Raw genomic sequence first — 14,255 nt, 5'->3', positions numbered from 1 at the left:
TTACAAAAGGATAATCATTTAAACTAACTGAAATTCCCAAGAGGCTACATGGATAAATGCTATAAGGATATTTCCCCTAATCTAGAATCAAATTTTCAGAATAAGAGACATACACCACTTTGGCCAAACATCACCTTTAAGGCTAATAATTCTTTTGTAATCATACACACCATTTAAATGTTGCACTGGAGACACAAGAGACTGGAATCTTGAGCAAAAACCAAGCTGCTGTAGTAATTCAGTGAGTCAGTCTGACCTGTTGAGTTCCTTCAGCAGTTTAAATATTGCACTATTTTCCAAATGCAGGCATCTCGTGGTTTACACAGATGTTACGTGCTTGAAAAGCAGACCCAATTCAAAAACGCACAAATGAAACATATACGCATCTATGCTGTCAGCAGTAAATTTGAGCTCATTATTACAAAAAAACATAAGAGTCCTTAATTCAAGCTTTGGTATTGAAGGAACAAGTGAGTTATTTCAAACACGAGTAAAACACGAGGTGCCTGGACACTCTTTCTTCCCTCCCTAACCTACCAACACCAGGAAGAAAACAGCAGAAGCACCTGCTCTGGCACCTTTTGGACACAAACATCTGTGGTTATAAATGTACTCATCAGGATGGAGATGAGGAGAAAGTTACTCTTTCAATGGATTATGAAACTTTGAAATGTTCTACCCCAGAGAGCTGTGAAAGTTGACTCATTTGGAAAGTGAGATCGATAGATTGTTGAACAATAAAGGAATCGATGAGGATTGGGCATTGAAGTGATCTACACTCAAGGTCACACTAAAAGGCACACAAGCTCCACCGGTTGCAGACTACTCCTGTTCTTATTTTGGTTATGTTCGGTTACTGTGACCAATCAAATACCTAAAGGTCAAGACTGATTAACTAACTGAAATTAACTGACTCCAAATACTGCAGTTGTGCCCACAAAACTCATGACTGTGCCTCCTCTTGTGCTTGTGTTCGTAACTTTGATCAAATGGGACCTTTAAATCTCATAATTGGTTTCATAACCACACACACACAATTTTAATTTTGCACTCCATTTCCCAAATACACCCTTTCGCCCCCCCCCCCACCAACCCCCTTTGACCTATCAACACCTGGATAATATCAGCACAAGCATCTGCTTTGGCACCTATTGGAGATGACCATCTGTGATTATAAGTGTGCCAGACCTGTTTCTCTTGCATTACATTGCACTGTACTAAAGCCAACTGAATTCAGATTAACCAACACTAACACCTACCGAGTGTTCGTACCAATCTCATTAAAAACGTGGTCCAAAATTCTATGGGATTGCCTATGTGCTCTCACATTCTCAGCTTTGCACATGGTGAGCCTTATCTTTAGGCAGTTTCAATATCAAAAGAAAGTAAAATTCAGTTCAAAAAAGGAAAATGGCTTATCCCCACAAACTCATAAGCTAAACTAAATAATTAAATTCTTGAAACAAAAGACTAGGAATTAAGGCTAATTCTTAATGCTAAGTGCATTACAAACTTCATGACTTCTTTTTAAAGGAAATTACTTATTTGATGAATGTTTTGACAAACCTTTCGTAATATTTGAAAAATGACCTAGACATACACACCCGAGTCGCTTGGCAGCACTTCCACGCTCCAGGCCTCGCTCGTTGTTTCAGAGATCGTTGACCCTGTGCAAGGATCAAGTAGCACTGAACTTGAACCTGGTAATCCTAGCAAACTACCCAGCATATTCTCTGCCGCTGCACCTGGCACACAAAAAATTAAATACTTATTAACTAGTACCATTCAGCGGTACTTTTACTTAACATCATACGTGTCCTTAACATAATACATTGTAGCAGAGTTGCATCTTTCAGAAATTAAAAAATATTGAATTAGCTAGCCTCAGAAACTATGCTATTGGGTTTCACTTGTACTTCAAGATGAACACTGAACAAGTACTGGTGTGTCTGAAATGCTACAAGTCAACGTGATTACAGTGTGAGTGTGCAAACATTGTCTTCTGAAGTCTTCTCTAAAACAGGACATTGCAATCTCTAAAAGCATTTTACATTAGTCATTTAAGTTTAATTTAACAGCCTTTGCCATCATCATTATACAATAACCATAACACAAAATTGAGAAATCGGGAGCATTTTTTTTGTTTTCTACTCTACACATTTTTTAATCCATTTAGGCTCCATCATCTTATACGTCATGTTATTCATCACAAGTACCCACACCAAGTTAAAAACAGTACATCAGAGCAATTGACTGCAATGAAATTAATGGACGCTTTGCAATCTAGCGTCTTTGCTTTGGTTTTCAGAATTAAATCAATGAAAGAGAAACATTATTTACTATCAAGCACTGACAAAGGACAAATCTAATCAACTCAAAGTAGTTTAAGAAAAACATGAACAGACAAAAAAAAAACTTAAATAAGATGCCATATTCTCCATGTAAAACATGGTATAACTTTTTTCATATAAACTGGAAAGAATTCGGAGCATGGATCCCTTCAAGTTAATCCCTCCAAATAAAAACTAAGATGCAGCTATTCCTGTAGTTGAGTAACTCAGGACAACTTTAACATCATCATTTCACTTCTACACCACGAGAAAATGAACAGTGGAAAAGCACTGATGTTTCAGAAACATTCAGGGCAATACCAGTCATGGTGGTTGCAACATGTGTACAAACACCGGCTTCTGATGCAAGCTCAGCCCTTGCATCAAAGCCCTTGGGCACCGAACCCATAAAATTCTGCAGGGGCATCTGTAAAAAAATAATTAATTTCAATAAAATCGAAACACAAATTTTCACCTTAGAAAATTCCATATTAGAAAATATATCATCCTTTGGAACCTAACGGTGAACAACACATTTTCATTTCAGTTCATGCATATAAAAAAGTTAAATTATGAAATGAGCATCTTGAATATCAAACCAGAATATTCAGTAAGAAAATACATGCACTTGAATTAGTAAAAATGAAATGTATTGGGGGGGGGGGGGGGAAAGCTGGTCCATATCAGTTTGCCATTTGATTCAAAACCATTGATAATGTGAGACACAAGAAACTGCAGATGTGGGAACCTTGAGCAAAACACAAAGTGCTGGAGGTACTCAGCGGTCAAGCAACATCTGTGGAGGAATGGACAGGCAAGAGAGTGAAGAATGATCCCGACCCAAAACGTCATCTGTCCGTTCCCTCGTCAGATGCTGCCTGACCCACTGAGTTCCTCCAGCACTTTGTGTTTTACACAGATAATGTTAGTTGGCCTAGCCTGACTCCTGATTAAATTCATGGGCACTAATGATTTTAATGCTTTATTTGATGCGGATTTTTAACCACCCAAATTTAAACCAATGCAGGATTCTTGTTTGCATAGAAAGCACAAGCAACAGCTTTTAAAACAATATTTACTTTTGCAACATTATTAAAAGATCCGCTTTCAGCATCTTGAACAATATTTGCGGGTCACCAGAAACACTCCCAATTTAAAGCTTACTGGAGACAAATACAGGTATATGATTAAATGAGAGGCACAACAAGATCTGAAACAATTAGAATTTATGCCTCATTATCATGGTAATCTTATCACTGGGATAATGAGGTATTAATGGAGATTTAATGTGCATCTCATAATGCTATCCCTTAGAGAAACACATAAGGAAATTGCTGCAAATTCAGTTAATGATATAAGCATCCCAAAACACATAATCTAAAAGCATGAAAAATGCTGGATGTAAATGAGAAAGAACCAAGGTCAATCACACTGTTGGGATTTCGCAAATGACAGTTGTGTTTTAATATAATGCATTTAACAAAAAAAGTTTAATTGTTTGTCAACAGCAATAAAAGTTTTTTCAATGAAATCTGTTATTAGAAGCAATGTTGATGATTTTGACATTAGTGCAGCTTTCTTTCATTTTGAGGCGGTATAGAGGCACAGCTGGATAGCATGTCAGTGTTTCAATCTAGTCTGCCACAAGTGGTAAGTAATGCCTCTGATTCCCCCTACAGAATTACTGGGTGACAGGTAAGCAGCATCTTTGGAGAAAAATGACCCTTATCTGGTACCCGCACCTCCCCCCACCAGACGCCTTTGCATATATCTGACAGCAACTAGGTCAAATGGGGTGGGAATAATTAAATCTGGGGTTGCATTGTTGGGTGGGGGAGAATTAAACATAAGGGAAGGAAAAAGTGAGTTATAGCCAATGATTAGTTTTAATGTTTGTTTTTAGTCAGGACACTGAGGAGAAATATTCCCTGCACTTATGTAAATAATTCTTTAAGGTTTTGTATACCCTAACAAGGGGAAAGATGGGAGGTGAATGTATCATCTGAGGATAACACCTCTGATGGAATGTCAAAGTTCCAGTTTGGGAGTCTGCATTAGGACAGAGGGAAAATAAAATATTGTCTATGTGTAGCAGTGTGAGAGGTGGGAGAGAGGTGTGACAGAGACTTGTAGGTGACAGCTAGAACCAAATGGGGAGGGGATGATGGCCAGATGGAATCACGGGGGGGAGGAAAAGCAGTAGAAACCTTGTGTGTTTGAAGGAACTGCAGATGCTAGTTTACACCAAAATAGACACAAAATGTTGGAGTAACTCAGCGGGACAGGCAGCATCTCTGGAAAGAAGGAATGGATGACGTTTCGGGTTGAGTCCTTTCTTCAGACGCTTTAGTTTAATTTATTATCACGTGTATTGAGGTGCAGAGAAAACCCTTTTTCACAGTTACTGGGTGACAGGTAAGCATCAGTACAGATACAGGATAAAGGAAATAACGTTTAGTGCAAGATGGAGGTGAACACCAGAAAGTTCGACATTGATACCAATGGGTTGTTATTTACATATACGGAGTATGAGATGCTGTTCTTCCAATTTGCGTTTGACCCCAACTTATCAACAGAGAAGGCCAAGGACAGACAGCTGCGGTGTGGGAGTGGGACGGTGATTTAAAATGACATACTGTACAAACAGAAGCCAGTGTTGGCCACTGCAGATAGAGTAAAGGTGCTTCGCAAAAATGTCGTAGGTATACGTTTGAGATGCCACCACCAGTCATATCTTCATATCTTCTTTCATCCAAATCCCCTTTCTGCTTTCCACAGGGACCACTCTCTTTGAGATGTATTAATCCATTCATTTGTTCCAGATTGCAGCATGTGTAGTCTCTTTTATTTTCCTCTACATTCTATGCCAACCCCATAGCATCTGACTGGAGAGTACGCTAACGTCAAGCCAAAGTGGGCGCTTCATTTGCATTATTACCCATTAAAAAGATTTGTTTTTTTTCCTATTGATTTCTCAACAATCACCTTCAAATTTAATCCAAGTGAGAGCAGAATCAATTTTGATAATATGACAAAACACCAAAGGTCAAATCATTGAAATGTGGTGTGTAGGCAATCGTACTTGCAGTGGTAAATAATGATCTTTTGGCTGTTTCAGGATATTCCAAGATCAGCAAAGCTCACAAAAGCAGAAAATACTGGAAACATATTCTCTTTGTTCTACCAATCGCTGTTCACTCTACAGCTTAAAACCAACTTGTTTTATTTTTTCTGTAGTTCTAAAGAAGGGTCTTCGACCTGAAATGTTAAATCAGCTTTTACTTCTTCAAATGTTGTCTAACCTGCTGAGTGCTTCCAGCACTTTTTTTTGTTTTGTTTTTCTTACATCCAGCATCTTTTTGTATTACTTTTATTTACAGAGACCTATATTCATTTTGCCACTAGTAATCGTGCTGCATGTTTAGCTGCTCAAAATTATTTTATCAAATCCACAACCAGCAAAACATGATAATTCCCACATTTTTGAGTAAATCTTTAGAACAATTAAAAGTAAACTAAAACGAAAGAATCTTTCCAAGACCATTCTATTGAGCATAATTGTTTTCATTAGTGGCAACATTTTGGTGGGAAGCGCAGTGTTTTTGTTAATCACTGCATATTTATCACACACTAGACTGGAACATTTACCACACCTCTTCATTAACAGGACAAGCATATTTAACACAATGAATGTTATGTTTTTCTACAGCAAATTGAAAACACAATTACCCTACTAAAGCATTTGGTTTACAAAGATATGCAATGCCATGCCTTAAGCAGTTTTAGAAGCATTTGTCATACATAAGAATCCAAAATTAAAATACTTGTGGAAACGCTGCAATGCTAATAAATGCCCAATCAACTGTAAATCATTTACCTGCAATATCTTGCAGTCTATCTTCATCTATGTTTGGATCAAAATCACTTCCCAGGACATCTGTGCTCCAAGTCTCACTTACAGTTTCCGAAATGTCCCTATCATCTGTCAGCCCCATCATATCACGGATTTCAAATTTACGCAGTTTGTCATCCAGATTGTCTTGTGTTGTGGCTAAAAAGGAAAATATATTAATTCTTGCATAATAAATCTGAAATATGCTCAATAAAAAAGTTATTATGGAGTTAAAACCGTTGTTTACTAGATTGTAAACCTGCAACTGAATATTCTCAAAGCATTGAAGGAACAGAAATTTGGCTCAGAGATAGATTCATCAACAGTACAGCACAGGAATGGGCTCTTCGGCCCACGATGAGGACAACGAGAAGATAGAGCCATAATGTAAATAATATTGACATTCTTACATGTCCTTTCCATGCAACCCAAAAAATGTGTTTTCCAGACCACATTTCCAGCATCCATGATTATAAAAGCTGCTTTCATTCCACCAACCAAATTTGCAATGTTGCAGAATTTGTTGCTTAAGGAAAATGAGCATAAAGTGTATCCTATTGTGAGGTATTACTTAGCTGAGAAATCAGTTTCTTAAAAAAAAATAATTAGATTTAACATCCAATTTTGGACTATGTCATTTGAATAAGACAAGTTCACATACTTATTGTGAGCACATACATATTGTGAGCACTTTTGGGCACCATATCCGAGGAAAGATGTGCTGGTTCTGGAGAGGGTCCAGAGGAGGTTTACAAGAATGATCCCAGGAATGAGTAGGTTAACATATGATGAGCCTTTGAAGGCACTGGGCCTGTACTCGATGGAGTTTAGAAGAATGAGAGGGGACGTATTTGAAACATACAGAATAGTGAACGGCTTGGATAGAGTGGACGTGGAGAGGATGTTTCCACCAGTGGGAGAGTTTAGGATTAGAGGTCATAGCCTCTGAATTAAAGGACGTTCTTTTAGGAAGGAGATGAGGAGGAATTTCTTTAGTCGGAGGGTAGTAAATCTGTGGAATTCTTTGCCACAGAAGGCAGTGGAGGCAAAGTTAGTGGATATATTTAAAGTAGAGATAGATAGATTCTTGATTAATATGGGTGTCAAAGGTTATGGGGAGAAGGCAAGAGAATGGGGTTAGGAGGGAGAGATAGATCAGCCATGATGGAGTGGCAGAGCAGACTTGATGGACCAAATGACCTAATTCAGGTTCTATCTCTAATGATCTTATGATACTTGTTTTGCGCCTACATTTTGTTTTCTGAAGTTACGATGTAAACAATAAATTTTCATTACATTTTAGTATTGTGGATGGAAACACAATAGATCATTGGATTATTTTATTGTTATATACATCAGGGTGCAATGAAATTCCTTGTTCATATGAAATTCGCTGAGTAATTAGTATAACCATAGTAATGAAAAAATAAAACAATAAATACAACGATGAGTACAAAACAATAATTCAAGATTGCAGTTCAAAAGAATATTAAAGTACAATAACAGAATAAGCAAAGATAGATACAAAGTGGAGTTACTCAGCGGGTCAGGCAGCATCACTGGAGAATAAGAATAGGTGACGTTTCGGGCCTTCTTCAGACCCAATGAGGTAGAGTTAAGAGTAAGAGTACGTGAGGAAATAGAATGTGAAAGAGGTAATTGGTTCAGGAGTTAGATAACAGTGGCGAAAATAGCTATTCAGTCTGGACGTCAGAACTTTCAAGCTCCTATAAGGTAGAGGAAAGAATAGGGAATGGCTATGGTGACAGATATCCCTGACGATACATCCAGCCTTCCTGATGCAAAGCACTGTAAAGATGGACTGGATGGAAGTGACGAGCTTGTGATGGACTGGGCTGCGTTCATCACCTCTGCAGGTTAAGGCGGTCACGAGCAGAACAGTTGTCATACCAGGCTGAGATGCATCCCGTCAGAATACTTTCTGTAGCGCATCTGTCAAGAAGAAAGACATTCCACATGGATATGCCAAATCTTCCCAAATACCTAAGAAAGGAAATAAGCTGATGCACTTTCTTGATGACCATGTCAGTGTGAAGGGGCCAGGTTAGATTGCAGTTGATATGGATTGCCAGGAGCTTGAAGCTGTCATTTATCCTTACAGCAGCTCCATTGATGAAGATAGGGTTGTATTCACCCTCCTTCTGTCAACAACAAGCTCTTTAGAGTGGCTGACATTATGGGCCAGGTTATTGTCCTGATATCAAGAGACTAGGCTCTCAATCTCTTTCCCGTACTTTGCTTCATTGCTGTTGCAGATCTGGTTGACAACAGCGGTGTACTTGAAGAACAACTTGGCAACACAGTCATGGGTGTACAGGGAGTCAAAAAAGGTAGTGAGCTCACAACAGTCAGAATCAGGGTGGAGGAAATGTGATCCAATCTAATCTACTGAGGTCTGGCCATCCATAAGTTCAAAAGCCAGTTACATATGGAGACCCCCAAAACCAAGGTGCACAGGTTTAGGAATCAGCTTAGTTCATATTATGGTGTTGAAGGCTGAAATATAGTCAAGAAATAGTATCTCGTTATTGCCAGGGTGAACCAGGGTGAACCAGGGATGGAAGTAGTGCAAGACAGGTGGCATCCTCCTTACACCTATTTTTCCAGTACACAGATTACAAGGGTTCTGGATTGTCCAGAAGACGAGGGCAAATGTGACCTATACCAATATCTTGAAGCACTTCATTATGGCCAATATTAGAGCAACTGGGCACTGATCATTGAGACAGATCGCTATATTTTTCTTGGGGACGGGAATAGTGGCGGTTTCCTTGAAGCAGGTGAGGGACAGAAGACTGTGGAAGTGAGAGATTGATAAGTGTGATGTTAAAAATGGCAGCAAAGAATGTGGCCAGTTGATTGGCCCACAATTCCAGAACCCATCCAAGAGCTCCATCCGCTTAGTTGGTAATGGTTCATTTCTGGCTTATTTGAGCCCAAGACATCGAATATGGAGTACTGGTAGTAATATATTCTGCAGCAGTACTGTTGTCCACAGTTTTAGAAACAAATGATGATACACAGTTATCACTACAGCAGATGTAAAAACTGATTCTAAGAATATCATTACTGTTTTCGAACAAAAAAAAAAAGAGAATTAACATCAAGGAAGAACAGCTAGGTACAGAGTCATATTCAGACGTAATCTGTCTCTCACACACAATGAATTGCACCCACGAGAGAAAAATCATCCCACTGTCACGTGCACTTACTGTTGATCCTTTGGAAAGTAGAAGGTGATTCGGGGGGCGGGGGGGGGTTGGAATTTAATTAAGACCGACACTCTGCCAAAGCATAGAAAGTGTAAATGGAGAGAAAGAAAGTGCTACATAACTTGAGGGCACAGAGGGAAAAGTCCATTCAGTTCTAAATGTGGCCAGGCTATGACATTTGGCAGCCCATGGATACCGTGTGACCCGTGGTGCGATCTCTTAAGGATGTCAGTTTCCCCTGCGCAACAGTCTACAGACGTCAGGACTCCCTGCAGAAGTAATGCCAGCATCAAGCCAACAAAACAGTCAATCACATTTCAACAGCAACAGAGGGGGAAATCTCAAATAAGCAAAGATTATAAGAAATGTCAAATAAAGTTTGGACACAAAGTGCTGGAGTAACTCTACGGGTCAGGCAGCATCTCTGGAGAAAAAGGATGGGTGACTATTTCGGGTCGAAACCCTTCACAAATAAAGCTTGGAGTTTGGTTTGGGGACAGCAAGCTTGCTAAGTGGTAAAATTCACTTGCTTCATGGAACAAAGCATTATATTTTCTGAGCAGGATTAACAGCAGGATTCGCTCATAGATATCCTGCGTTATCAAATCCATTGATCAGTTTTCGCTGCCGCGGAGAAGGCAATGACACGTGACAAAAACTTGAATCACTGTCAGCGGTTTTGAGATTTCTGCATAAAATGCATACAAATGTCCAGGAGTAACATGTTCTCAGCAACAGTCAATAATTTAACCATCACTGCTGAGTTCTACAGAAACGAAACAATATTTTAACTATTTCCAATACTTAATAACAGTAATGAGATGAGACCATACCCAATAGCGAGTTCATCAGGACTGTGAAGCCAAATGCAACGCTGGCTCATACATCACAATTATTAAGCCTCAAATCTCTTTGTCACCTCTACACCCTGAACTAAACCACAGTAAAGTAGAAGGTACACAAAATTGCTGGGGAAACTCAGCGGGTGCAGCAGCATCTATGGAGCGAAGGAAATAGGCGACGTTTCGGGCCGAAACCCTTCTTCAGACTTCACAGTAAAGTAGATGTTGACAGCTTAACAAAAAGAGCTGAAGCCATAACTAACACCCAAAATTATCAATAATACAGCATTTCGCCCCCAGCCACAGAACATAAGGCCATTTTCTAAATGGGGAGAGAATCCAGAAATCGGAGATGCAAAGGGACTTGAGAGCGCTGGTGCTGCATTCCCAAAAAGATAATTTGCAAGTTGAATCGGTCGTAAGGAAAGCAAACGCAATTCCAGCATTTATTTCAAGAGGGCTGGAATACAAAAACAGGGATGTAATGCTGAGGCTCTATAAGGCGCTGGTCAAACCGCATTTGGAGTATTGTGAGCAATTTTGGGCACCATATCCGAGGATGGATAGACTAGGACTAGAAATCATAGCCTCAGAATTAAGGAAGGAGATGAGCAGGAATTTCTTTAGTCAGAGGGTGGTGAATCTGTGGAATCCTTTGCCACTGAAGGCTGTGGAGGCCAAGTCAATGTATATTTTTAAAGCAGAAATAGATTCTTGATTAGTACAGGTGTCAAGGGTTATGGGGAGAAGGCAAGAGAATGGGGTTAGGAGGGAGAAATAGATCGGCCATGATTGAATGGCAGAGTAGACTTGATGGACCAAATGGCCCAATTCTGCTACTATCACATGACCTTACTGCCTTTTTTCTTGCACTGGCACTGTTTTTTTGTCTGTTCACAGAATGCAAACATTGCTGCCAACTAGTATTAGACATTCTAATATGCAATTCTAGCATTTATTTCAAGAGGGCTAGAATACAATTCACTCTCCATCATCTGGGAGATTCCAGTATTAAAGCACTTCCAAACTACTTCCAAATAGGGCGCTGATCAGCTAAGGAGGAAAAAACCCATCAATCCCAATTAAATGAGGGATGGAAAGTGGTGCACAAACCAGAAATATGTATGAAACACGTTAGATGCAATGAATGCATTCAATGGCTTGCTTGGAAACAGTCCTAAAAAACGCTTCAATCGAATGAACTTTAAAGTGACTTGACTGGCTTTCTATCTTGCTCACCTTGTTCATGTTCCAGCAGCTGCAAAGCTTCAACACCGTTACTCCCAGAGGGTCCTGCTCCAAGTTCAGAGACCGATTCTCCTTCCAGGTCCAATGAGGACACCGAGTTTGAACGGTTTGAAGGTCCTATTAAAAATATAATTTAATACGTGAAATAAGGAAACAGGCAAGCAGAAGATAAAAAGTGCCTGTTGAGGAACATCATGAATGGATTTCATATCCTGCTCCCCCATGACACATAGTTAGCCAAACTCACCCCTAAATTTGGTTTATTTTCAAAATCCCATTCAGGTCATAATTCACCAATAAAGATTAATCCAGCTGTTAAATCATAGAACTAATGATCTTTAATGGAGTTAGTGAACTGATCACTGAAGTAATACTGATCACAGTAGCCAAGTTTTTCAGGTGCAACAATATGAAGGTCACTATAATAAACTGATGATTTTCCAATTTGCATCTAAAATGCATCACAGTGTTCCAAGGGTCAAGTTATATGCTGTTTAACCCTGTTCATAGTTTTAAACTAATGAATGACTAATAATAGAGATGGAAGCAATATTAAAATTCAAGTTCTAAATATCACTGCATTTACCAGGAAGTGTTCTTTTAATCCACAATGCGACTTGTTAAATCCCCTTATCACAATACCAAAAAGCCATCAGCACCTCAGGAATGGTTTATATAAAACAGAGACCAAGCCAGAAAGGGAGGAGTTCAGAGAGGTGACATAAAACTTGTCCAACAAATTTCCCTTGGATATTTTTTGAAGTAGCCAGGAAAGGAGAAACATTTTATGGAGGCAATAAGAAAACCTCAGAACCAGACGTGTCACAATTGACAGAGCAAAAGGAGAGTCATACAACACAGAAAAAGGCCCTTCGGCCCAGCTTGCCCATGCTGACCAAAGAGCCCTGTCTATACTAGTCCCACCTGACCATATCCCTCTCCATGTACCTGTCCAAATGTATTCTAAACGTTGTTATAGTTGCTGCCTCAACCACGTACTCTGGTACCTCATTCCATATACCCATCACCCTCTTATGAAAAAGTTACCCTCAGGTTCCTATTAAATCTTTTCCCTCTGGTTCTTGATACCCTTGCTCTGGGTAAAGGATACTGTGCATCTACCCTATCTATTCCCCTCATGATCTTATACACCTCAATAAGATCACCTCTCATCCTCCGACGCTCCAAGGAACACAGTCCTAGCTTGCCCAATCTCTCCCTATAGCTCTGGCCCGCAAGTCCAGGCAACATCCTCGTAAATCTTCTCTGTTTCCAGGTTAACAGAGGACAGACGGAAAAGGCCAAATTCATAAAGTAAAAGGAAATTTATTGAAAGGCAAGAACCCTAGACTGAAGGATGTTTGACTGACATGCTGAAATGAGATTACGCAAGATTTTACGGTAAAAGTCAAGATGTTAATTGAGAAGCAGTAGAGCGTAAGGAACCAAAAACAAGAAAAATTTATGCTTGCCCATAGGAAAAGCTTCACCTTCTGATATTCCCTCCATATTATCGCTGCACAGAGAAAAGCGCAGGGTTTTATCTGGTTTGCCGTGTAGTTTTCCATCCTCTACAGGCACTTCACCCTGGCCACTCTCAGCAAGCTGCATGCTCAACACCTGATCAAAATAGAGAAAGACGGCAAAATACATTTAAAAATTCTACTTGTATGTGCTCAAATCTATTGGCAAAAAATATTCTTAACTTAATGGTGTTTAATTAGTTAGCAGACAGTTCAAATGTTTCTGCATAAAACTCACATTCTTATGTTGTTTAAATTGCTATAATTATTTTTAAGTATGTTGCATAATTTTAGATTTTCATGTTACTATTGTTTATGAATTTAATACTAATTGAACTCATCACACACAAACAAACTTAAACCATTCAGAAGTGTTGTTGCAGGATGCATTTATGTTTCTGGATTGGGTACAGAACTGGTTCAACAGTGCTGTTTAACGTGATGAAACAGATATACAGAGCTGTATAAGTGTCTGAAACAGATATGTATAAGTGTCCTGTTTAAGAAGGAACTGCAGATGCTGGAAAAGTCAAAAGTAGACAAAATATGCTGGAGAAACTCAGCGGGTGAGGCAGCATCAATGGAGAAAAGGAGTAGGCGACATTTCGGGTCGAGACCCTTCTTCAAAAGAAGGAAAAGTGTCTGAAGAAGGGTCTCGACCCGAAACATCGCCTACTTCTTTTCTCCATAGATGCTGCCTCACCCACTGAGTTTCTCCAGCATATTTTGTCTACTTTTGTATAAGTGTCCTGATCTTTGGTGCTTCCATCGTCAAGAATGGAATCAAACTATAGCAGCGACCAATAGATTGCACTGTTTATGCCCTCTACGAATTCAGTTTCATCATTCTCCACCCAGTTCATAATAATCCAGACGTTGCCACAAAATAATACCAACTTCTGCTTTCCAAATTGGTTGGTGCAAGTTTAATAAGTTTATTAAAGATGAAAGTTAGCACACAGTAGTCTACTCCTGCTCTTAATTTGTGCATGGAATAAAAAAATCCCACAATGTGAATATGCACAGGGGAATTTTTCGAATACCCCGACCAATATCACCAAAGCAGATAATTATTATTTATTCATTCAAAAGATGCCGTCATGAGGAATTATGGCATTTACTACCTCATTGCTTCATTGCCTCCTCAGTTTAGGTGCAATTCGAGTTAACCACATTAGCATCTGGTG

At 39.3% G+C, this 14,255-nt stretch overlaps 1 protein-coding gene across 19 annotated transcripts in view; it reads right to left on the bottom strand.

The window, feature by feature from the left end:
- Positions 1-14,255, bottom strand: part of gapvd1 (GTPase activating protein and VPS9 domains 1) — a 106,053-nt gene that overhangs the window by 39,238 nt on the left and 52,560 nt on the right. For 9 of the 19 annotated variants that reach the window (XM_033048826.1, XM_033048814.1, XM_033048832.1 and 6 more), the window contains 4 exons: positions 13,018-13,165; positions 11,537-11,662; positions 6,208-6,381; positions 1,605-1,745 (listed from right to left, as the gene is read on the bottom strand). In XM_033048826.1, the coding sequence (XP_032904717.1) occupies positions 1,605-1,745; positions 6,208-6,381; positions 11,537-11,662; positions 13,018-13,165 (589 nt within the window). Of the gene's footprint in view, positions 1-1,604; positions 1,746-6,207; positions 6,382-9,333; positions 9,725-11,536; positions 11,663-13,017; positions 13,166-14,255 lie in introns of those variants that run through there. The other 10 variants (XM_033048828.1, XM_033048829.1, XM_033048830.1 and 7 more) reach the window with 3 other exon arrangements.

This window comes from Amblyraja radiata, chromosome 32, assembly GCF_010909765.2.
Source record: "Amblyraja radiata isolate CabotCenter1 chromosome 32, sAmbRad1.1.pri, whole genome shotgun sequence".
Lineage (NCBI taxonomy): Eukaryota > Metazoa > Chordata > Chondrichthyes > Rajiformes > Rajidae > Amblyraja > Amblyraja radiata.
This window is presented reverse-complemented; position numbering and strand designations above follow the sequence as displayed.